General features: G+C 34.3%; 1 protein-coding gene across 1 annotated transcript in view; it reads right to left on the minus strand.

Annotated features, from left to right (window-relative positions):
- Nucleotides 1-27,657, minus strand: part of LOC133337329 (CUGBP Elav-like family member 2) — a 101,019-nt gene that overhangs the window by 40,054 nt on the left and 33,308 nt on the right. Inside the window, exons 3-4 of the mRNA XM_061545563.1 lie at nt 20,826-20,908; nt 10,767-10,815 (exon numbers count right to left, since the gene is read on the minus strand). Of these exons, the coding sequence (XP_061401547.1) occupies nt 10,767-10,815; nt 20,826-20,908 (132 nt within the window). The remainder of the gene's footprint in view (nt 1-10,766; nt 10,816-20,825; nt 20,909-27,657) is intronic.

Genomic DNA, 27,657 nt, shown 5'->3' on the forward strand with positions numbered 1-27,657 from the left:
TCATGAATAACTTCGGAAAATATTCACATAATAAAACTTAGCATTATTTGATAAATAAACAAATGCTATTCATTGTTGGTTGAGTAAATGAACAAATAAAATAAATTACTTACATATATTGTTGTTGTTTTTGTTCAAAACATCATCTTCATGAAATCAAAAACATCAAATCAGGAATATAATTGTTGTTTAAAAAATCCGGAATGAGATTTAAAATAAATGCCACTGGTAATCTATGATTCTTATTTCTTTTTTAGCGAATATCCCGTTATAACGAAATTAATTGTATTTAATTGTAGAACTCACAAAAAATAAAACAAATCCTTGATACAAAGAAAACAAATTCACAATTAAATCGAAGACAATCGCGAAAATACGCAATATGTCATTCAAATTGAATGAATGTTACACAGGCACGCAAACAAACACACACTCGCACACACACACCGATTGTCACAAGGTAGACAATTTCAAAATATTTGTTTTCACGATTTTATTTTCTTCTTGTGTTCTCCTATATTTTTGTCACACTTCACTTTGTGATCGCTGTGATTACATTTTGGTATTATTTAAGATAAAAAAAATCCAATTGAATCGAAACGAAACGCCCATTGACACAATCACATCTTAATTGTGCACTTTACTTTTGAAGCACATTGTAGAAGAAGAAAAAAAGAAGCAGAAGAAGAATTGTGTCGGTGCACAGGCAAGGAGCCAGCCAGCCAAGCTGCCAGAAGGAAAGCAGCCAGAGAGACAGATATGCGGACGGACAAACAAAATAAGAGGATGTGCCAGCATTATTGTCGTAATTCACGCAGAAAATTGTTGATTTCGCGACGCGCGCTGAAAATTGCTTAGCACATGGAAAACAGATTTTGAGTTAAAAATAAATCAAACAATACACCGCGCGCTATTGCAATTGAAAAAAAAGAAATCCGCTGCTTTAGCTGTTAATGTGGTTGTTTTTGTTGTTGTATTGGATTTATTGTTGTATTTTTGCTTGTTTGCCAATCTTGTCGATGACAGTGAGAAAAATGCAAAAAACACCATTTGATGTTTTTGTTTAGGAAGGAGGATAATCATACACCATTTCCAAAATAATAAATAATAATATTTATTGATTATTTTTCATTATTAATTATATATTATTAACGTTTTCAACTAACTTTGCTCAAATTTGATATTTTGGGTATTTCACTGAGTTGAAAATCTCCGTGTGTGGTGTAAACTCGTCCTACAAGAAATATTCAATATTGGACAACATATTAGGGTGGTCCCATATAGCAATACCCACCAAAGTTCGATATTTTAAAGAGTTTTTTAACCCCTTCAGTGTCAAAAAAACTTTTTGTCGGAATAAAAATCTAAAATTTTGTATTAAAAATCATATAAAGGCACAGAGTTTAGAAAAAAAAACAATTTTTATTTTAACCCTCGGACAGTTTTGTCGGTCTTTCAGCTAGAATAAAAACACCAATTGTAACGGTACATGGATAACCAAAAAATCGCAAAGAAAGAAATTTTAAATGTCGAATATATTCGACAAAAACACCAAAAGGGTTAATTTTTTCAACCAAATTGGTGAAAATTTTATAATTAAAATTCTTATAAGGTAAGAACTGGCCCTGCCAAACATTATTCTAATAATGCCCTAAGTTTCGGTGTCAAATCTTCCTACCACAAAATTTACAATATTGGTCCACGTTCTGGTATAGTGCCAATATAACGGTACAGGACCATTTTCGGTATTTTGATGGCATTTCCCAACGAACATGTCTGTAGTTTGTAGAACAATTTTAATATAGGTCCGTATTTTAACGTCACATACAAAGGTACCGACTCATTTTCTGTATTTTTTAAGATTCAGACGCTACCGAAGTGATTTGGCAGTAAAGGGATTTTGGAGGCTGGGCCACCGAGTCGGCCTATAATTGGCCATTTCGGTTTCGTGGAGTATGAAAAATATTTTTGTAGAACAATTTAAATATAGGTTCATGCTTTGACGTCGTATTTTCTGTATTTTAAAAAAATTGACGCCACCAAAGTTGCTGTAATTTGATATTGGGGGTTTTTTAATGGCTGGCGCACATATATTATTTGTGCAAAAAAAAGTAACAAGGTGTCAGTCGGTGTTGCCGACAGGTATATACCTTCAGCCCATGGTTTGCGGATATTTTCGGAATTACACATAGGTATATGTTTTTATACCCTTCACCACACTGTGGTACAGGTTCCAAAGAAACATGGGATCTTAAAACAATATTTGGATGAATCACCGCCATTAGCCGCAAGGTTTAGGGTATTAGCAATATCGTTCTATGTCCTGTTATAGTTCCCATATAAGGGCATCTACTCATTTTCGATTTTTTAAGGTATTAGCCACATAGAAGTGGTTGTAATTTGACATTACGGGATCTCGGAGGCTGCCATATATATATATATATATATATATATTCGGAAAATTCTCCATATAGGCCCACATTCCGGCATATTTCCTATAAAACGGTATTCTCTAAGGTTAAGCCGCATTGCCAGTAATTTGAACTTTTCGACATAGGTCCATTTGTTGGCATATCCCACGAATGAACCACGAGCTTTTAAATCTATATAGGGTATGTTGAGGATATGTTGAGCGAATGAATGAGAATGCCCCAGCTCAAAAGGCATATAAAAGCGAGCCTACTGATGGTTCACGCAGAAGGGGAATTAGATGGAAAGACCAAGTAGAATACAACATCTCTTTCAAATTGGAGGGGATGCGCACAACACCGACGCGCTTGGAAATCTCTTTTAGGATCGGCTTATGGCACAACCGGGTTTTAACATATAAGACGCCACAATTGTCGCATTTTCTTACTGAGCAATAAAAGCTTTTTTCCAGATATATATATTGTGGTCCGAATTTACAATAGTACACTATTTTCGGCTGATTGAGAAGAGACAGCGTAACAAATTGAGCCTAGACCGAAAGTTTTAACGAAATCAGCTCAGTTTTTGATTTGGCGCCCATATATATATATATATATATATATTATATATAACTCCCATATATACTTCAATCCGATTTTAAGCAAAGGGTGGACCAGCGACTGAAAGTTTTCCTATTGGCACAACAATTTGCACCACGTATCGAAATGGGTCTAAATAACATCTGGTAAGTTTAGTTGAAATCGGTTCAGATATAGATATATCTCCCATATGTATTTTCGTCTGATTTTGTGTTAGTGTTATACCAAACTTCCAATTGAGACGATATTTAGCACAGCATAATAAATTAAGTGTAGAATTATGTGTGTTAAGTTTCGTTGAAATCAGTTAAGGTTTACATATAGCTCCCTTACATGTATTTTCGTAGGACTTTATTTAAATGGTACACCAATTTTTTGTTCGATTGTAACAAAATTTTTCACAGCTATCTAAATTGTCTAGAGTGGCGTCATTAAGCTGTTTTGAAGTCGGTTCAAATTTACATATAACACCAATATATTTTTTCTTCCGATCACCAAACAACATACCGAATAGTTTGTAGAAAGTTTGTTTTAAATCGCCTCATATTTTAATGTTCCCCCAAATTTGCCACACCTGACCATTCGGCAGGATATTGCACATATCCTATAAGAACGCTATTGTATTTTGCAATAAGGTTCTTAGGATCATCTCTTTTATATACCCAAAATCGTATAGTTGACCCAGTCCGACTTTTGTCATTTATATATATTTTAAATGTATGTATTTCTAATTAATATTTATTTTTGGAAATGGTGTAGAGCATTATCTAAGGATTCAATGGCAATTGAATTTAAATGTTTCTTTCACTCTTATTTTTTTCTTTTTGTTGAATATCCCGTTAAAAATTCCAGCTCGTTATATCAATCGTTTGCAATTTTCATTCTTGTTGTTGGCTTTGTTGTCTTTGCACTTCGAATTGTCATTTCAATTACATTTCACTTTAAGTGAATGCCATCGTCGTCAAATACTCGAATTATCCAGCAGTATTAACCGATTGTATAGCCGGTACAATATATCGTATATATTGGCAATTTGCCTTTGTATTCTTCACACAGACGTACACAGACACACACACACACTCACTCACTTGTAGACACACACTATATACGAACAACGAAAATGCGAACGTCCGACAAATTTTGGTTGGTTGGCTGGCGAGTTTTGTGATTTATTTTAACTGATTGACATTTTAGTTTGCAACCGATATCTCAGAGTTCTCGTCTATATCTGCGGTTTGCTGCAATATTCGTAAATGTAAGTTGCATGTAAATGCTGATGCTGAACGCAGAGCTGATGTTGGATGCTGCTGATATCTGCTCGAATGCAAAATGTTAAATGCAATTGAAAAGACACAGCCGACAGCCGGACGGAGAGACAGACAGACAGACGGACATACATTCATCTGTATGTCCGTTTGCTGCTACACTTGCTTGAATGAATGACAGCTAGACATACCGATGTAGTTGCATCCATACATTCTTACATACATTTGTATTTCGTTTTAAAATGGCTAGTAGCCATGGATAGAAGACATACACACACTTTCGTACAAACATATGGATTTTACTTACGTACGTATGTAAGTACGTATTTACCATTCAGGGTGCTCATGTATATTTCATTGCAAAAGTGTTAATGCATTGCCATTGCCGTTGTTACTTCTTAACGCTTCTCTGAACACAGCGAAGTACAACGCCGACATCGCTTAACATTTGTAAAGAACGAGTGAGTGAGAGTGCGGAGCCGAGGGCATAGGGTTTTAAATAGTAATCAAGCCATAGATTTTGGGATGGACTGACTGCTGTTTAACACAAAACAGGTAAATTGTAATAAACTAAGTGCCGTCATAATATGGGCAAAAATATGAGTAGATTATACGAGGCCCGGTACAATAGATAGATAATTGTCATGGAATAAAATTTAATACATGGAAACTAAGGAGGGGATATGATACCCCGTGAGAATTTAAAACAACAAGCCTCAAAAAATGTCGAATAATGTGACATTGCCAATTTTTGGAAATACGATTTTTTACCCAATTAGCATCCAAATTACAAACAATTCGGTGGAAATGCGTGCCATAACCCCTATATACCGAAATTTGCAAGGTATTGCTACATGGGAGCTATTGTGAAAAGTTGAAAGAAAAAATATAAAATTAAGGCAGATTAGGTCCAAATACCTTATTATACCAAATACCTTATATTTTGCGAATATTTTTAAGGCCTTTTGCGAATATTATGGTCCTTAAAAATATTCGTTTAAAAATATAGGCCTACAGATCGTCCTTGAAAATTATTCTTTAAATTCCAGGCCAATAGAAGTTCCTTAATTTTTTTTTAATTCCAGGCCTATAGATGGTTTTTAAAAAATATTCCATAAAAATCCTGTCCTATAGATGGTCCTTAAAAATATTCCCTAAAAAGCCAGGCCCTCAGGTGGTACTTAAAAAATATTAATATTATGAAATCGACACTCTACTGGAACTGGGAAAAATATTCTTTAAAAAATCGTCACTCTACTAGAACATGAAAAAATATTCTTTATAAAATCGAGACCCTACTGGGTCTTGAAAAAATACTCCTAATGAAATCTGAGCTCTACTGGCTCTTGAAAAAATACTCCTAATGAAATATACGCTCCAGCGGATCTTGAAAAGAAATACTTCTAACGAAATCTACGCTATACTGGGTCTTAAAAAATATGATTTATAAAATCTACGCTCTACTGGATTAAAAAAAAATGTTCTTTATAAAATCTAAGCTCTACTGGGCGTTGAAAAAAACATTATTTTTAAAATCATCGCCTTATGGACTGTGCCTTGAAAAACAATCTATAAAACATATTATATAAAAGTCCACTCGTTTTGACCTTTGAAAAAATATTTTTTTTTTTAAATCCACGCCTACAGACCTTAGAAAGAATCCGTGGAAAAATATTCGTTAAAAATCTACGCCTAATTACAGACCTTAAAAAAAACCGTGGAAAAATATTCATTAAAAATCAACGCCTAACAAAGACCTTAGAAGAAATATTGTTTAAAAATCCACGCCTAAATTTAGGCCTTAGAGAAAATTCGTTAAAAATTCACTTCTAACTATAGGCTATGGAAGAAAAATACTTTAAAATTTAAAAAAAAAATCCACGTTATTCTTTAAAAATCCACTCCTGTTTATAGGCCATGGAAAAAAATATTCTTTAAAAAGCCACGCCTATTTATAGGCCATGGAAAAAATATTCTTTAAAAATCCACGCCTATTTATAGGCCATAGAAAAATATTTATTAAAATTCACACCTTTTTTAGGCCTTGAAAAAATATTCTTTAAAAATCCACGCCTACTTATAGGCCTTTAGAAAAAATATTGTTTAAAATTGGTCCCTGAAAAAAACGTATATTGAACTCAGGTTATTTTAGTCCCTGCAAAAATATTCTTAATAAAATCCTTGTTCGGTTTGGCCCTGAAACAATATTTTATTTACGATTTACTGTCTTTGGATCATGAAATATATACTGTTTTACCCTCCTTATCATACTACCTCCCTTTGCGGAATATTGTATTACACAAATTAGAATCGTGTATGTATGTATGTAAGTATATAGCTCTCTTTGTGTTACACATCTCCAATGTTGATTCATTCATTCGTCTTAAATGTTCTTGTTTCATTTATTATCAATGCTGTGCGAATTACTGCTCTGAGGTGGTGGTGTTTGTGGATCCCGCACCACCTCGAAGTCATTTAGTAATGCAACGATGCACATTCAGTTGGGAAGAGATATTACAACTATAAGCCTATTCCGTCATAATTAGCTGATGAAAGAGTGTTAATTACAATGTTTACATGTTTTAAGGGTGATGTATAAACAATAGCGTATTCAAAATAATTGTGGAAAAAACAGAGAACATTTTAATTTTTCAGAATAATACAAAATTTAGGTGTTAATAATTCTTCGATTAAAATTTGGCTTTTTAGAATTGTTTCTGGAGATATTGGCTACAAAGTGAATCTCAACAATTTTTTTATACCCTTCACCACACTGTGGTACAGGGTATTATGTCTTTGTGCATATGTTTGTAACAGGCAAAAGGAAACGAGATAGAATATGCATAGAATCACTTTCTAAGTCGATTTATGCATGTCCGTCCGTCCGTCTGTCCGTCCGTCTGTCTGTCTGTCCATGTTAAATTGTAAACAAAGTACAGGTCGCATTTATGATCCGAATTGGATGAAATTTGGCATAGGTCACTTATTCGGACCAAGGACGAACCCTATTGAAATTGGGAAAAATCGGTTCAGATTTAGATATAGCTCCCATATATATATTTAACCGATTTAATGTAAACGGTCCCTATATATCTCTCGATTTGCACGAAATTTGGTACAGGCTAATCATTTAGGTCTAGAACAATGCCTGCCAAGTTTCGAGAAAATCGGTCCAGTTTTAGATTTAGCTTCCATATATAGTTTCGTCCGATTTCATGTAAATGGTGTCCAAAGTCTCTATATATCTTTCGATTTGCACGAAATTGGGTATAACGTACTGAATTGGGCCTAGAGTGATGTCTGCCAAATTTCGTGAAAATCGGTCCAGATTTATATATAGCACCCATATATATTTTCCTCCGATTTCATGTAATTGGTGCCCCAAAGTCTCTATATATCTTTCGATTTGCACGAAATTTGGCATAACGTACTAAATTGAGCCAAGAATGATGTCTGCCAAGTTTCGAGAAAATCGGTTCAGATTTAGATATAGCTCCCATATATAGTTTCGCCCGATTAAAGGTAAATGGGGCACCAAAGTCCCTCTATATCTTTCCATTTGCATGATAACGTACTGAATTGAACCTAGAGTGATGTCTGCCAAGTTTCGTGAAAATCGGTCCATATTTAGATATAGCTCCCATATATAGTTTCGTCCGATTTCATGTAATTTGCACGAAATTTGGCATAACGTACTGAATTGAGCCTAGAGTGATGTCTGTTAAGTTTCCAGAAAATCGGTATAGATTTAGATATAGCTCCCATATATAGTTTCGTCCGATTTCATGTAAATGGTGCACCAAAATCCCTATATATCTTTCGATTTGCACGAAATTTGGCACAACGCACTGAATTAAACCTAAAGTGATGTCTGCCAAGTTTCGTGAAAATCGGTCCATATTTAGATATAGCTCCCATATATAGTTTCGTCCGATTTCATGTAAATTGTGCACGAAAGCCCCTATATATCTTTTGATTTGCACGAAATTTGGGTTAACGTACTGAATTGACCCTAGAATGATGTCTTGTATGTTTTGTGAAAATTGGTCCAGATTTAGATATAGCTCCCATATATAGTTTCGTCCGATTTCATGTAAATGGTGCACCAAAGTCCCATATATCTATCGATTTGCAATTTGGCATAACGTACTGAATTGATGCTGGAATGATGTGTGCTGAGTTTCGTGAAAATCGATTCAGATTTAGATATATATATTTTCGTCCGATTTAATCTAAATGATGTACCAAGTTCTTATGTTGCATAGCGTTTTAAATTTAATCCAGAATAATGTGTGCCAAGTTTAGTGAAAAATGGTTGAGATTTATATATAGCTCCCTTATATTATAGATTGATTTTAAGTAATTGACGCACCGAGGAACCAATATATGGCTGATAGGAACAAAACTTACTGAAATCAGTATAACCTAACATGTGACAAGTTTCGTTGAAATCGGTTCATATTTGGATATAGCATCCATATATAAGTAAATTGAGCTTCAAACTCATCATATATGTTAGATTGACATCACAATGTACAAAATTTAGCATAGAATAATGTAGTTGCGTTTTCTAGATGTACAGACATAGCCCAACGGATGACCTATTTATATTTGTTTGAAGTCGATTTACATACTTTTATTCCATTGTAACAAAATAATGGATAGATCTAGGTCGTTTCACATTTAGATAAATATCACATATTTTATTTCATCCAATTTCATGTTAATAGTCCTGTTTAATACACCCATAGTGGTGAAGGGTATCATATGGTCAGCCCCGTCCGACTTAACTACTTTCCTTACTGGTTTCTAATTTATTTTGTGGTCTTCCATTAAGTTTATATAATATGTTTACAAATTTTATAAACCATAATTTAATTATATTATCCCGTATTTCATATTCGAGCCTATACATAATTTTGCCCCTTACAAGAAAATATAATATTCAAAAGGGTAATTTTAATATTTTATAATGCCCATGCAAGTCACAGTTAATTTTGTTGTTGCTGTTGTTGTTGGCTTTGTGTGAAAATGTTTTATGATTTGTTTATTTTTGCACATAAAAAAAACGAAAATCCTGCCAACAAAATCCACTTATTGCCAAAAAATGCCAGCAACAGTCAAAAAAAAAAACAAAAAAACAACGGCAATGAAGTATCAAAGGCCATTCTGGCGGCAGGACAAACAAACAAACAGAAAAAAATGATAGCCGCTCTTTTTTGTGGCCTACGCCTCCCCGGTTCCTATCAAACAAAAAAAGACACTTTATATGATTTAGTGTGACGCTCTTTCAGTGTCACCAAGTGTTGATGTATGTTTTGGATGCTTTTTGGAAATCAAGCTTAGATTCATGTCCTTCTTCCTTCCCAACCTCCACCTTCTTCTCTCTTCTGGGCAGTACATAGACTGACCAGTCAAGTGGCAGAACAAAGCTGATGAGTACGATAGTTGGTTGGGTGGGCTGTTGCTGAATGGGATGCGATGGGTGTTGGTGACAACATGATGGCAGCAACACTTGATGTTGTAAGTAGTCCGAACTGTTTCATGGTAGTTGAAGGGTGTGATGTGAAGGCGAGGGGGGGCTAGGTTGGTGGCTTGGTTGAAAGTTCAAATAATGTGAGAGTTTGTCAAGTGTTTGCCAGTGGTATGGCCTAGGCACATTGTTTATGTGACCCTTTCATCATCAACACATTTATCTATGCAAAGGGGCAGCAGCATGTCCGAATACAGGGAGAAATGATAGGGGTAGGGCGACAAGAAACGACGACGACAACAACAACAGTATCGAATGACTAAACTAAACCATAACAAAACATTTCTGGGCCAAAGAAAAAACAACAACAGCAACATCAACAACGTCATGGAATGTGGTATAAGACTTGTTGTTGCTGGTTTTCTGTTGTTGTTTTGTTTTTTTTTCGTCTCCAATCCCACAATTTTTGTTTGTCCTACTGGTTGTGTTTGTTTCGTTGCTAGGGTCTGTGTATCTTGCCTCCATAAGTCTGTTGATGGTAAATAGTTTGTTGTTGTTGTTCCTCTTCTTCTTCATGTTATGCCTTTTTGGGTCAATTTGTTGCGTTTTTGTTTTTTGAATTTTTTGGGAAGGCAGAGAAATATCCATGTTTTTGTTTGGTTTGGGGTAAAGAAAAATGAATGGCTATTTGCGTATGAAGATATATTCGCATTTTTCTATTGGTATTTAAATACATTAAAATGATAGACAGAGAAGTTAGTTCGAAAAAAAACTGCATGATTTTTTTTTCAAATAGAAAAGAGGCTTTTTAATTGCAAATTTCATCAATTTTTTCGTCTTTTCTGTTGAGTTAGGGGATTTTTGTCATTTCTTCGAAATCGAAATCTACGTAGCAAATTTTTTTAAAGTTTAAACTTTTCAATTTTTTCTTTATTTTTGGAATCGACTATAGCTTACGTTTTATGATACGCTTATTTGATGAGGGTATTTATAAATATTAATTATTCGAAGTCTACTTACCATTACGATTTTCACTATCGGCGGGTTTCATTTGTATGGGATGATACATCTGTAAATAAAATGGAAGGACATTTTGGGTAAGTTCATCTTAACAAATACACTAAATTTTATTATGAGAAACAACAATAAACAAGTGAAGAAAAGTATAAAGTTCGGCCGGGCCGAACTTGGATACCATCCACCATTATTACAGGTATTCGAAATGAAAATACCAAAAAGTGGACCTTACCGACAATACGTACCTTACATCGTGTAAGAATTAACGAACATTTGTAGTTATCATTATATTATAGTAGGTTTACATTTAATTGAATTTCGTTAACCCAGTGGGTTTCAATTGTCAATTCCTTTGAATATACGTCAAATAAATCCTCATAAAGTGGGTTAACCCGGTAAAAAGTTCTAATGTATATGCCGTTTTAGGTGCTATGCCTAATTGAGGACTTCGAAACTTTTCTTATTTTTAAATCTCAATACTCTTTTTTACGCTTAAGGGGACCCTCCCCATTCTCGGGGTCAAAATTTTTTTTGATTTAATTCGAATCTACACTAATTCAAGATTGTCCCTACAAAATTTCAAGTGAAAATCTCAAGAACTCAGTCTCAATTTCATACATTGTGCAAAATTTCGAGTTATTCGGTCCAACATTAAAAGTTTGGTGCACCATTTATTTAAAATCGGACGAATATATATGTATATGTCGGAGCTATATCGAAATCTGAACCGATTTTTCCGAAACTTATCACACAACATTCTAGACTCAATTCAGTGCGCTATGCCAAATTTCGTGCGAATCGAAAGTTATATAGGGACTTTGGTGCACCAATTACCTTAAATCGGACGAAAATATACTTGGGAGCTTTATCTAAATCTGAACTGATTTTCACGAGATTTAGCACACATCGTTCTAGTGCTAATTCAGTATGCTATGCCAATTTTTATGCAAATCGACTAGGGTCTTTGGTGCACTATTTACGTAAAATCGGACGAACCTATATATGGGTGCTATATCTAAATTTGACCCGATTTTCACGAAACTTAACACACATCACTCTAGATATCTTTTAGTACTCCATCCAAAATTTCGTGCAAATTGAAAGATATATAGATGCTTTGCTGCACCATTTCCATAAAATCGAACGAAAATATATATAGCCCACATATATATTTTCTAAATAAAAACGGATTTTCTCGAAAGTTGGCACGTATCATTCTGGACCTAATTCAGTACTCTATGTCAAATTTCGTGCAAATCGAAAGATATTTAGGGACTTTGGAGACCCATTTACTATATCTAAATCTGAATCGATTTTTCCCAATTTCAATACGGTTCGTTCTTGGGCCAAATAACTGACCTATGCCACATTTCATCCAAATCGGATCATAAATGCGACCTGTACTTTGTTCACGAAAATTCGCCGATATTATAATTTTCAATATGAACTGTTATGGGAATAGGGGTAATGTATGTGCAATACTTCATTCTTCAAAATACTTCGATTGAGACACCTCCAAAATATGGATTTTAAAGACATTGATAACAACATCTTCTGCTTAAGATGCTAAATCAGAGATGTCCGTCAATTTGACCCATTCACCTCTTATAAAATTAAAAGGTGCACAGATTGTTTTGTATCATTCATTATTAGCCACTTGTAAACGTCTTTTGAAACACCGAGATTGTATTTTGAAAAATGTATATGCACCAATCTGCAGGGGACTTTTTTGGACCGTGTAAAAGTGTGCTGGAAATAAGGAGAAGAAACCATTTTTATGGTTATGGTGGAATGAATGGAATGTCCAAGGATATCGGTATATCAGTGTTCAATGATGTATCTATAGTTGTATGACAGTACTGTGGCAAAATGGACTGTTTGAACGTCTATGAACTAGCAGCAGCACGTTTGAAGTTATTAACCCAATTTTAACTATAATATTCACCAATGCAATCTTGTCATTGTAATCGATATCGAAATCTGAAAACAACACATGGTCGTACGTAAAAACGTAGTCTGTAAATTTTGTTCACATATATGACACACTTTCCAAAGGAAATTTTACATGCCACCAGGCATTGCATCTGTCTCCACTCTGAACAAATTTAGGATATATATGACCACTAGGATATATATGACCACTAGTCCGGATTAAGCATAAAATCAACTTTAACTCGGGTTAATGACCTATTGGTATTGGTATTTTCCTTGCAAATATCTTGAAACGAAAAATATTTGCGATATCTTCGATTTCTTTACTCTAAAGAGGACTATAAAATTACACGCTTGTTTAGGGCTGTTAATTAAATTCGGCACAATCGAAATTTAAGCATTTTATACGTATTTTAAATTTCTTGTTTTAATGAGTCAACATAATATATCCTTTATTGTAGATACAAGTAAGTAAAATCCTACTCAAATCCTCACAACATACATTATAACCTACAAATAAAATTATAATTTAATAAATCACATTAAATGTCCCCATGAGCTTCCATTACCCCCCAAAACGACACATTATAAAAGTTAAACCGCGCAACAACAATAATAATAATAACGATTATTCTGATAAACTCACAGACAAATGCGTAAAGAAAACAAAAAAAGGAAAAGAGGAAGGATGAAAAGAAACAAAAAACTTCAAACTACACAATTTATTATTTAAAGCTAGAAATTATCTTTATCGGTTTTTAAACCACACACGCAATGCCTTGCCACATATATTATGGTAACTTAAGGAGGGGAGTGGGGGTTGGTGGCGAGCAATGTATAATTCATGCTTCTCGTAGTCATTAAATATGAAAGCCAACAAAAACAAGAAACACAACTTTAGAAAACCAGAAAAATAAAATAAAAAAAAACTTTTTTCTAAAGAATAATAAATAAGAGAGTGATGATGAATCGGAGACCCCCCTAACTTCTATGGGAGAATGGATGGGTGGGTGTGAGGAAATAGACAACGGAACTAAAGCACATTTCGAAATTATGAATTGTCATGGTAAAGTTGAATAAGCAAGGAATTCTATCCTAATGAAATTTATATATTTTATGTTCGTCTCAGTGTCAGTATGTTGCACTCGTGTAACACTCGGTAACTGTGATAATATCCGCTAAAAACCATTATCGCAGACATTCATAAAAATTTCATAGAGCTAAGGGGGCATTCACCGAACACTCGCACACAGACACACACATAAAAACTTCACACACCAGACACACTAATTCATGTGGCTTGCAATACAAGCAGACATAATATAATCGTATTTATACATACACACGCTCACATATACCTTTACATATGCATATGTAGATATGTGTGTTTTTGTATACATGACACCAAATGTCACATACAAATAATAATAGCCACAATAAAAGTAGAGAAGATTATGGTTCGTGGTGGTGTTATGACGGGTCGTCCGATTCTAAGGACAAAAATTCAAAGTCATAAAAATGGTGTAGGGACATGAACATGAACATTCATACGCATTATAAATGTTCTGACTGTATTATTGTTTTTGCGTATCGCGAAGTGTCTGTACATATGTGTGCGTGTATGTATATAGAGAGTAGTGTGGTTACTGTATGAAGAGAAAACAATTTAAAGTGGTTGTCGCAAAATCCACAAACTTACACTTCCGCAGTGCCACAAAAATTGAATAGAAATTCCCATTAGAATTTGAACAATTTCTATTTTGACGATTGGCGGAAGAGCGTGAAAAAAATTATAAAATGGAGTTATGCGAACTTCGATATCACTATTGGAAGAGAATAAAAAAATATTTCTTTCAGATTCTACATAAAATTAAAAATTTTCAAGAGCTAAATAAGGCGTGTATTTGTATACCCTTCACCACTCTGTGGTACAGGGTATTATGTCTTTGTGCATATGTTTGTAACAGGCAAAAGGAATCGGGCTAGGCCCATGGTTCCTTTTGAGAATATGCATAGAATCACTTTCTGAGTCGATTTATGCACGTCCGTCCGTGTATGTTTGTGAGCAAAATACAGACCGCAGTTGTGTTCCGATGGTGCACCAACGTCCTTATATGTCTTTCGATTTGCACGAAATTTGGCCCAGCGCACTTAATTAAGTCTATAATGATGTGTGCTAATTTCGTGAAAATCGGTTCAGATTTAGATATAGCTCCCATATATATTTTCGTCCGATTTTATGTAAATGGTGCACCAAAGTCCTTATATACTTGGCACAGCTCACTTAATTGAGTCTAGAATGGTGTGTGCTAAGTTCCGTGAAAATCGGTTAAGATTTTGATATAGGTCCCATATATATTTTCGTCCGATTTTATGTAAATGGTGTACCTGTATTTAGCCTTCGAAAAAAATAGTCTTTAAAAATCCACGCCTCTATTGGGCCTTCGAAAAAAATATTCTTTAAAAATCCACGCCTCTATTGGGCCTTCGAAAAAAATATTCTTTAAAAATCCACGCCTCTATTGGGCCTTCGAAAAAAATATTCTTTAAAAATCCACGCCTCTATTGGGCCTTCGAAAAAAATATTCTTTAGAAATCCACGCCTCTATTGGGCCTTCGAAAAAATTGTCTTTAGAAATCCACGCCTCTATTGGGCCTTCGAAAAAAATAGTCTTTAGAAATCCACGCCTCTATTGGGCCTTCGAAAAAAAATAGTCTTTATAAATCCACGCCTCTATTGGGCCTTCGAAAAAAATAGTCTTTAGAAATCCACGCCTCTATTGGGCCTTCGAAAAAAATAGTCTTTATAAATCCACGCCTCTATTGGGCCTTCGAAAAAATAGTCTTTAAAAATCCACGCCTATATTGGGCCTTCGAAAAAAATAGTCTTTAAAAATCCACGCCTCTATTGGGCCTTCGAAAAAAATAGTCTTTAAAAATCCACGCCTCTAGTGGTCCTTCGAAAAAAATAGTCTTTAGAAAACCACGCCTCTATTGGGCCTTCGAAAAAATAGTCTTTAGAAATCCACGCCTCTATTAAGCTTCCAAAAAATATTCTTTAAAAATCCACGTCAGTATTAAGCATCCAAAAAATATTCTCTAAAAATCTACGGCTCTATTAAGACTCAAATTTTTTTTTTAAATCCACTCCACAATAAAGCCATCGAAAACCTAGTGAGTATTTTTTGAAGTACTCTTTCCTTCATGAATCCCTTTTCCAGTTTTGATGATGTAGGGTATCAAATGACCATTAATAATCAATTTCAGCCACTACTTCTTCCACATCCGTTTCTAATATTTTGCACTCCAGTGTAATCATATTTACATTAGTACATAGTACATCATCAATTACATGACATCTAAACACATGCACACAAAAACCCTACATACATACATATATACAACAGCTAGTGAGCATTCCATAATTCATGATCTATATACGGAATAATTCGTTTTGTCCATTTCCGCCGCCATTGCAGTAGTAGTTTTTCGGTGGCGTATTGTCTCTTCGTAAACCGCCATTGTGTGTCCGTGTAGTTGTTGTACAAAATTTTTAAAGCATGTCTTAACTGAAGTTCAAAATCGTGAATTTCCGACGCTTTAAAAATGAACTGCAATGTCAATAAATCATAGTAACGGCGAGTCAGAGTAACTATGTGTGTGTGAGAGAATGAAAAAAGAGTTGCGTATAATTTATGTTCTTCTGTATTCTCTATAAAGGCAAAAAAGTGTGGAGTTATGGCTAAAAATGTGTGGATGTGCGTTTGTATGTATGTCCCTCTCCCTCCCTCTCTCTCGTTATAAATTTATATGTGTTTGTTTTGGGGATTTCCTTGTATTGGTAGTGGCTTTTTAAGCTGATTTTAATTAGAAAATGATGCAAAGCTTTTGTGAGAAGAAAATGTGGGAGAAATTTTGTTGTGTGGGAATAAATATGAAACAATTTAAATTTTCTATAGATTTTTTTAATAATAGAAGTACAACATAATTACTCCTACTATAAGCCGAATTTATTTGGGTGAGGAATAATTGAATAGAGTGGAAAATAAATTAATTTCTGATAGAAAATTTTGATAACAAAAGACAAGTTGTTTACAATTATTTCTCCACACATAATAAATAGCTTAGGTTTCTTAAAGAGAAAAATCAAGGTTTTCAGAAGCATGGATTTTTAAATAATATTTTTTCGAAGCTTTAAAAAGGCCGAGGATTTTTAAAGAATATTTTTTGCAAGCGTGAATTTTTTAAAGAATATTTTGTCCAAGCCTTAAAGAAGGCGTTGATTTTTAAAGAGTATTTTTTAAGCCTTAAGGAAGGCGTGGATTTTTAAAGAATATTTTTTCCAAGCCCTAAAGAAGACCTGGATTTCTAAAGAATATTTTTTTCAAGCCTTGAGGAAGGCGTGGATTTCTAAAGAATATTTTTTCTAAGCCTTAAAGAAGGTATAGTTTTCTAAAGAATATTTAAATAAATCCATCCATTAAACTTGGTTTGTGGTAAAAAAGGCGATTTTCCAAAAATATGTTTTCAAAGGTTCATCATTTTGTTCATTTTTGAGCGAAGTCAATAATCCTAGTTCATACGAAAGCCAGACATGTACCCTTTCTAAAACCATTGGAATTTTCGGATTCCGATGTTTAATGCCATACAACAACAACAAAACATTTTTGTAAATTATTTTTTTTCCCTTAAATCTTAAAATATATATCTACAAAGTTACAAACCTCAACAAGCTTTGGTATTGATTTACCAGCCCATTTAAAATCTTGAAAGTTTAAATCTCAAATAGTTTACTTTCAAATATGTTTATAATCCACAATACACCAACAACTATTATTTCGAAAAGTGCAATATTTAACCGAAATACATTTCATATTTCATGCACCAAAACGGAAATGCACACAATAGATTATTGGATAACAAAACACAACAACCACATTCCATTGCGGCACGCACAAAATTAAGAACAACACCATCGCCATAAAACTGTGTTAATCACATTTTGAAAAATGACTCCAGAAAAACAAACAATGAACTATTAATTTTCCCACTGCCCCGCCGCTCAGCTAATAGCCAAAGTCAAAAGAATTGGATCAAAGGCAATATGAGAACATGGTAGCCAGCTATGCAATTCTGACCTAGTTCAGTTAGCTTGCATATTGTTGTAGATGGCAGCTGCCATCAAAAGAATGGCGAAAGATATTTCATAAAAACATAGAACTAAACTAAATTAAATGGCGCTTGAGAAAAACAGGAAATTGACCAAAAGATTGTTGCTTAGCAGCTTAAGGCGCAAAATAAATTGGAAAATGTTACTATTTTTTGCAGTTTATTATCTCAGAAGGCGCAGGAGGAAATGATGCTGTATGTTTAGAACAAAGGAAGTGTCAACAAGAGTAATAATCTGAAATCGAAAATATCTTAGAATAGCTTATATAATTGAATGCATTTGATGCAATTTTAAAAATAAGGAAAATTTCATCTGATTGGCAATGTTATATATTAGCAGGTGTATTATTAACTGACTTGGTATTATTGACTTGGCACCCAATGACTTACCTACATATAATTTTTTTTTTTTCAGTTGCATTCGCTATGCAAAATTTGGCTCAATCGGACAAAAAAGCTATATCTAAGTCTTAACCGATTTTAACAAAACTTCGCAGACATCGGTCTGGACTTAGTCCAGTACTCTGTGAAAAATTTTGTTCCAATCGAACAAATATTGGGAATTTGGTGTATCATTTACAAAAACATTGGACGAAACTATATAAATCTGAACCAATTTTAACAAAACTTCGCAGAAATCAGTCTGGACCTAATTCAGTACTATGTAATTCAGTTCACAAATCGACTCATATGCATGCATAGCGTATTAATATTCCCCCATGTTAAGATTCTGTTGAAAAACTTGCTCCAAATGCTTCAAAATACCGAATATTGGGGGTACAGTTATATGGAGCTACCTATATGTGCTACCTAAATTTTCCAACAGCGTACGAAATTGAGCCTAATATGACTTCTGGTAAATGGTGATCAAATACCCAATTTTTCCGATTGTCACAAATTATTGCGCAGCGTGGGAAATTGTGCCTAGAATGACGTTACCAAAGTTTTGTTAAGCTCTATACAAATTAACATATAGTTTGAATATATATTTTCAGACGATTTTATGCCTATTGTGGAACAAATAACTCATGTATGACTGATTATGCTGCAGGATACCGAATGACGGTTGTCAAATTGTAGCTCACTATCGGCCCAGATTTACATATATATAGCTCTCATATATCCCGCGAAAAACCATGTTTGCGTTTGGCATTCCTGCAAATTGATACGGCTATACAAGATAACCCTTACTTGCACAAGATAAGCAATTAAAATCGGAAAGGACATCTCGGAGCCCTTCAATACCGAACGAGGGTTCAGATAAGGTGATAGGCAATCTTTTGCCTAATTTAAAATCATACGAGATTCAAAAGATAAACAGGAATAACACTCTGTTACTCTCCTACACCGATGACATCGACATAAGGTGTCGAAAATTGTAATCGGTAACTGCCACCTTTGAACCGATTGAAAAGAAGTCTGCCAAAAAGAGTTATTGCCAGAACTGGCGAAACGACCAAGCTGATGGTATCAATGCGAAAGTCGTCTAGTCGACTCGGACCAACTGTGGAACTTGAAACTACAGCTTTGAAAAATAATAAAAAAAAATAATCAATTCAGACCAAGCTTACACTCTAAAATACGATGACACAATCCGTACTGGTATTAAATCTGAAGCATGGGTACTTCCGATGAGGTAGCTCTTGGAGTGTTTGAGAGAAAAATTCTCCGAAAAATCTATAGACCGATCTGTGTCGGCGGTGAATATTTGTAAACGGATATCCGCATAGTCACAAATATCGAGCTGCAGCAACTGTGTTTGAATGGATGAGGACGTGCCAACTCAAAATACATATTAAAGCGAGCCTATTGATGGTTCACGCAAAAGAGGAAGGCCAAGAATTCGATAGGAATATTTGAAGATAACATCTGAAACATGGCCTTCAAATGGGAAAAACTATGCACAACATCCACGTGCATGGAAATCTTTGTTAAGTTCGGTTTATGGAACAAATGTATAGATACGAGTCAATTAAGTAAGTAAGATCTCATATATGAGCGAGCCAAATTAGTAGAGAGAGGAGCAATTGTTAGGATTGGTTTAAATCGGTATATATATTAATGCAGGGTACAATTAAAATTTAGGAACCCCTCTCGTATGTTTCCGTAGCAGGTCCGATCCAACGTTGGTTGTTTACTATTTTATATTCTCCATCCGGTTTCAAAACCTCGAAATATTTATTTCCTACCCCATTTCCTCAGAATAAAATTCTATGTCGAATTACGCATGTCCAGCTGTCAGTCTGCTGAAATCAAAATCGAAATCGGTATTTCTGACTCTTAATATTTAATATAGAGTTGTAAAATTAAGCACATACATTGTTACTACTCTTAGAATGCTTGCTATCAAAAATTATATATTTCGGTTAACGTTTTTGTATAACCCACATCTGACGGAACTCTCCAAATATGTTTTAACCAAAATCTTCCTTCTAAAAATTATGGATAACTGTCCACTTTTAAGAATAGTCCCACATATAACAGCACCCCTATTATTCGATATTCCTACAAATAATGTACCATGTCATTGCCGGTTATTTATGCAACTCATGTTGGGGGGTATAGAACTTATTAATGTTTTTCCGTTTCTTGCTTTTTGTGAAAATTAAGAAATTGGAAACAAATTTGAAGCCGGAAAACAACTATTTTATGTCTGTTCCTTTTAGTTGATTTTTTTTTAATCGCGACTTTTAGCTTCGATTACAAGATATGGGAATTCAGTTCATTTTTAAAATCCGATTACTTTCTTTCTACAGCAAAATCTCTATACTGTGACTGTTGTCATGTCACCCTTTAAATGTATTACATTGTGTCACGTGCCGACATTTTCACGTAAACCAATTACAACCTTTCATAAAAATTTTATTTCCAAGCATTTGTTAAATTTCATTCTCTTTCGGATCATTATATTGAGAAAGAATTATATTAATATTCGAAAAAAACCAAAAACGAAATACTTACCCCATTTAAAGTTTTAACATTGTGCAGGGCATCTTGGGCTTTTAAGGCAGCACGGCGGGTATAAAATGTCACAAAACAACAACCTGCAAAGAAATCAGAAAAAAATACGGAATGAAAAAACACAAATAAAACAAGTGGACCATCAACAAGAAAACGTTGTTCACTGATCCCAAAAAAGAAAAACAACAACAAGTTCTCAAAATAAAGTGGACTAAATAAATGTAATAAAAAGGAATTATGGTTGCAAAAAAAAAAAAAAAAAAATACGGAACGAAAACGTTCAGGAATTTGGTTGTCCTTATTGGTTTTTGTACACTTAGTAGAGGCTTAAAAAATGTTTGCCGCATCAAAAAATAACGTACAACCAACAAAAAGAAAGGAAACCAGCAACAACCACCGCACAAACACACACAAAATTGTATAAAATATTAATATTCAGAAATTTTAAGGGATTCCGACTATACAAAATTTTATATAAAAAAAATTGTGATTGTATGCGTGTGTGTGTCGCCAACTGCGTATAAATAAAGATTGCCGCATAACTATGGCCAAGGCATTTGATGTGTTTTTTTGGTTTAAGTAAACTTAGAAATGTGATCCCACATTGAGGGGTCAATTGAAAAGGTCATTTCGTTTCGGAATTTATGTTTTATTACTTCCACTAAATATTTCCTTAATATCGTTTTAAATCGCCATTTGTAATGCACGAAATTTTCACACAAAATTTATGAACGAAGCGACGAACATCGGCATCGTGATGGTCAAACGGAAATGCCCAAAAAATAAAATTTAATGACATTTGACCCAAGTCATTTGATTTTGTAAAATTCTAAACACGTTTAGGCGATTATTTGGTTATTTTAAATGGATTTTTTTTCTTGGATTTAAAGACCTTTACAGAAAAACTTGATTATGAATAAGTAGCTATGTAGCTAATTAAGTCGCCTTAATTAGGAAAAATCGTTGAAAGGATTAAAGCTGGTAAAAATATTTATAAGCGTAATTGGTGTTGAGTTATGAATTTATATGAGATTATTAATGAAATAGGCATTCTTCCGAAAAAAAATGATAGACAATTTTATGAAAAATGTAAAATTACTTTCAATGTGAATTTAATTTCAGTCAGACACCCGTTCGAAACACACATGGAAGCTATGGCTGAATCCGCACCAATTTCAACAAAACCCAATAACGTCATTCAAGTCTCAATTTGATAGGTTGTGCAAAATTTCGTGTTAATCGGACAAACGTTAGGAGTTTGGTGCACCATTTATGTAAAACCGGACGAAATATATATTTGGAAGGGTCCGTCGAATATGAGCAACCCTGTATATGGGAGCTATATCTAAATCGATTTTTCCCAATTTCAATATGGTTCGTCCTTGGACCACTGTAAAGGACTTTAACAGTGATGGATGTTTACAAATATATTTTATAAGGGACTTTCAAATATATTTTTAAGGGACTCGAAAAGGCGTGGATTTAAAAAATATATATATTTTTCAAGGGAATCGAACAGACTTGGATAAAAAATAATATTTTTAAACAGACTCGAAAAGGTGTGGATTAAAAAAAATATACTTTAAGGGACTCAAACAGGCATGAAATTTATAAAAATATATTTTTTAAGAGAATCTAGCTTGGACTTTTAAAATATATACTTTAAGGGACTCAAAAATGGGTTGATTTTTAACAAATATATTTTAGGGGACTCAAACAGGCATGGTTTTTTGCTACAGCCCTTTTATAAAGGGCACCTTCCAATGTCAGGATTGCTGGGAGCTTAAGCACGATTTTTAACCGTTTTAGGCGCATTTTTCGAAATGGTTGTAATTTGGTTCTGCGTTTCCTTGGAGCTTGTAAAACATATTTGTAGACAATTTTCGATATAGGTCCATGCTTTGGCATAGTCCACATACAGAGGCCCCTCCCAATTGCTTATATTTTTATGGTTTTAGAAGCATTTTCTTACAAAAGTGTCTGAAAAATGATATTCAGTATTTTTGAAGGATGAAAAACAATTGTGCAGAGGTTTTTTGATATAGGTCCATGATTTGACATAGAAATGCGCGTATTTTTAGTTATTATAAAGATGTTTGTCACGTTTCCCCACCGAATATTTTCGCAGGAAAGGGTCTATGTTTTGACACTTGTCTGTGGTTTTTTAAAAACATATTTATATAAAAACATTAAGGGCTGTGTAATTTTTTAAAAAAAAACTATTTCCAAAGAACATCAATCTACAACAATATTTTTAGAGGTGCTTCTATTTATTACCCCACCAAGAACTGGAAATGTTAAATTGCAGCTAATGCGGATAGCATCATACCACAAAACCTAAAGGAAAAATCCTATAAATGGTTCCAGATTGATAGTCTTCATTTACAGACATTGGTCATTTACATACTGGATTTTATATTATTATTGTTCAAAATGTGTTCAGAAACGTTTTAGCCACATTACTTTCCTAATTTTTTATACCCTTTACCACACTGTGGTACAGGGTATTATGTCTTTGTGCATATGTTTGTAACAGGCAAAAATAATCGAGATAGACCCATGGTTCCTTTTGAGAATATGCATAGGATCACTTTCTAAGTCGATTAATGCATGTCCGTCTGTCTGTCTGTACATGTTAAATTGCACACAAAGTACAGGTCGCATTTATGATCCGAATTGGATGAAATTTGGCATAGGTCACTTATTCGGCCCAAGGACGAACCCTATTGAAATTGGGAAAAATCGGTTCAGATTTAGATATAGATCCCATATATATATTTAACCCATTTAATGTAAACGGTCCCTATATACCTTTCGATTTGCACGAAATTTGGTACAGGCTAATCATTTAGGTCTAGAATGTGGTCTGCCAAGTTTCGTGAAAATAGGTCAAGATTTACATATAGCTCTCATATATAGTTTCGTCCGATTTCACGTAAATGGTGCACCAAAGTCCCTATATATCCTTCGATTTGCACGAAAATTGGCATAACGTACTTAATTGAGACTAGAATGAAGTCTACCAAGTTTCATGAAAATCGGTCCTGATTTAGATATAGCTCCCACATATAAATTCGTCCGATTTCATGTAAATGGTGCACCAAAGTCCCTATATATCATTCGATTTGCACGAAATTTGGTACAGTCTAATCATTTAGGTCTAGAATGATGTCTGCCAAGTTTCGTGAAAATAGGTCAAGATTTACATATAGCTCTCATATATAGTTTCGTCCGATTTCACGTAAATGGTGCACCAAAGTTCCTATATATCCTTCGATTTGCACGAAATTTGGTATAACGTACTTAATAGAGACTAGAATGAAGTCTGCCATGTTTCATGAAAATCGGTCCTGATTTAGATATAGCTCCCACAAATAGTTTCGTCCGATTTCATGTAAATGGTGCACCAAAGTCCCTATATATCTGTCGATTTGCACGAAATTTGGCATATCGTACTGAATTGAGCCTAGAGTGATGTCTGCCTTGTTTCGTGAAAATCGGTCCATATTTAGATATAGCTCCCTTTTATTATAGATTGATTTTAAGTAATTGGCGCACCGAGGAACCAATAGGAACAAAACGTTCTGAAATACATACATACCTTATGGATAGATCTAGGTAGATTCACATTTAGATAAATATAACATATTTTATTTCATCCAATTTCATGCTGATAGTCCTGTTTAATATACCCATAGTTGTGAAGGGTATCATATAGTCGGCCCCGTCCGACTTTACTACTTTCCTTTCAGGTTTTTTTCTTGGTTACTATTTCCTAAACTTGAACACATTATCGCTCTCCACAAATTCGAACGATTTTTATTGTTTCACATTTTTTTTTTTTTTCAAAACATACGAAAGAAAATTTTGTAAACAACAATCCTTTCATATCTGTTAGTGTCAGATACATGTATGCTCATTCGTTCGTTTAGTTTTTTTTTCTATTTTCTGAAACAGTAATCCTTAGACTATGTATTTCTTAGTTCATATCTTTCTAAATTCCTTGCAAAGACTCAATAGAGACTAACCCCATTACAGTAGAGATAAACACAGAGAACCCCATTGTCTTTGTATGCTCCCACGCACACACATTCTTACATGCATACCCTGACTAAGAATAGCAGACGGTCTGTCTGCTTGGCTGTTTGGTTGCTTATGCTTGTTTGACTGGCTGGCTATAAGCTCCCATCCTGTTCATATCGATTTGATACTGAATGAACACGTACAGGAAACGAATTAATCGAACTTAAATAAATCAGTATCCCCTGACTTAATATAATACAGATAACAGCAGTATACAAAACTGAAACTACAACACAATGGCCATGGTCATAGCAATAACAATAACAACAAAAACAACATCTGCGACAATACAGCAAAGCACTCACACGCACATAACTAAAATACACTTTTGCACATACAGACACTCTTACACATTGATGATGTACATTGTGCTTGCACGAAGACTTACCAACTGATATCCTGCTATCGTATAGAGTAACTTGTAGTCTTTCACAGCATGTGTTGAATGTGTGTAGGTATGAGTTTATGTGTGTGTGTGTGTCGGTAAGAGTTTAGTATATTTTTTTCTTTACAAGAATATTACAGTTTTGAAGTTGTTGCTCCTTTACGGTTTCCTTCTTCTTATTCTGCTATTATTCTTTTGAACGATCATAATCAATGATGTCCTGTCGGTATGTCTAACGCAGTAAGTGTGAGTAAGTGAAGGGAACAGTAGAATGTGGTTAATTGTATCTCAATTACATCCATACAAAAATATATTTTTATACCCTTCACCACACTGTGGTACAGGGTATTATGTCTTTGTGCATATGTTTGTAACAGGCAAAAATAATCGAGATAGACCCATGGTTTCTTTTGAGAATATACATAGAATCACTTTCTAAGTCGATTTATGCATGTCCGTCCGTCCGTCTGTCCGTCTGTCTGTTCATGTAAAATTGTAAACAAAGTACAGGTCGCATTTATGATCCGAATTGGATGAAATTTGGCATAGGTCACTTATTCGGCCCAAGGACGAACCCTATTGAAATTGGGAAAAATCGGTTCAGATTTAGATATAGCTCCCATATATATATTTAACCGATTTAATGTAAACGGTCCCTATATATCTTTCGATTTGCACGAAATTTGGTACAGCCTAATCATTTAGGTCTAGAATGATGTCTGCCAAATTTCTTAAAAATCGGTCCAGATTTAGATATAGCTCCCATATAAAGTTTCGCCCGATTTCATGTGAATGGTGCCCCAAAGTCCCTATATATCTTGCGATTTGCACGATATTTGGCTTATCGTACTGAATTAAGCCTAGAATGATGTCTGCCAAGTTTCGTAAAAATCGGTACAGATTTAGATATAGCTCCCATATATAGTTTCGCCCGATTTCATGTAAATTGGTGCCCCAAAGGCCCCATATATCTTTTGATTTGCACGAAATTTGGCATAACGTACTGAATTAAGCCTACAGTGATGTCTGCCAAGTTTCGAGAAAATCGGTCCAGATTTAGATATAGCTCCTATATATAGTTTCGTCCGATTTCATGTGAATGGTGCCTCAAAGTCCCTATATATCTTGCGATTTGCACGAAATTTGGCTTATCGTACTGAATTAAGCCTAGATTGATGTCTGCCAAGTTTCGAGAAAATCGGTCCAGATTTAGATATAGCTCCTATATATAGTTTCGTCCGATTTCATGTAAATTGGGCATCAAACTCCTCATGTTAGTTAGATTGGCATCAAATTTTGCACAACTTACAAAATTGAGCATAGAATTACGTAGTTGCGTTTTGTAGAAGTACAGACATAGCCCAACGGATGGCCTATTTATATTTGATTGATTCACATTTAGATAAATATCACATATTTTATTTCATCCAATTTCATGTTAATAGTCCTGTTTAATATACCCATAGTGGTGAATGGTATCATATAGTCGGCCCCGTCCGACTTTACTACTTTCCTTACTGGTTTTTCCAATGAAGCAATCTTTTCCGAAATTTTAAACCATCAAAAATCAGTAACTAAATTGTCCCGATGCGTTAGTAATTATTAGCGACAGTATTCGGTGAATACTGTACGGAGTTCCTCTAAGCAAACACACATCTACCCACCTATTTTTAATAGACTCAAGAATAATGTCCTGCAGAGTTACTACTACAGGCTATCCTTGAGGAAAATATAAACCGACAGGCAAATAGTTGGTAGTGAATATTAAAGCGAAGGTGCCCTGAAGAGGATAGAAAGAAAATAGCAAAACAAGCAACAATATGCCAACGGGCAATATTGTAGAAAATTAAATAAGGCTAACAGCTTAAATGTTTATTCTTCAGTAGTGTTCGAAAACAAAGTTTTAAAAATAGCATAAAGGCCCCGATTACAACAATATGATTGTTTTGAGTAAGGACACAGTCCATGAGATATGGGTCTCCATATTTCCATTGGCACCTATGTATATCCAATGACAAATGGGTATCAGCCGAAATGGGTATCAGAAACCTTGTATATTTTAGTGGAGATTCAGTCGTCCATCCAATTTTGACATAAACCTGCTGGAGAGGATGAGCCTAATGACCGATTAGATAATTCGGATAAAACCTTTAAAATACCGTCACCTTTATGGAAGCTATGCCAATACAGGAACCTATTTATACCCTACACAACTATGCTGTCAGTGTATTATAGCTTTTTGCAGCCCCAAAAGTTTGTAACGCCGCGAAATATTGGTCCTTGACTCACCTTTAAGTATACCGATAATAATACCTACCGATCATATCTCGACTAGCTGAGTCGATCTAGACATGTGTGTTCGTC

The sequence above is a fragment of the Musca vetustissima genome, unplaced genomic scaffold (assembly GCF_032173495.1).
Source record: "Musca vetustissima isolate MV318-11 ecotype Yass unplaced genomic scaffold, APGP_CSIRO_Mvet_v1 utg3485, whole genome shotgun sequence".
NCBI classification, from domain to species: domain Eukaryota; kingdom Metazoa; phylum Arthropoda; class Insecta; order Diptera; family Muscidae; genus Musca; species Musca vetustissima.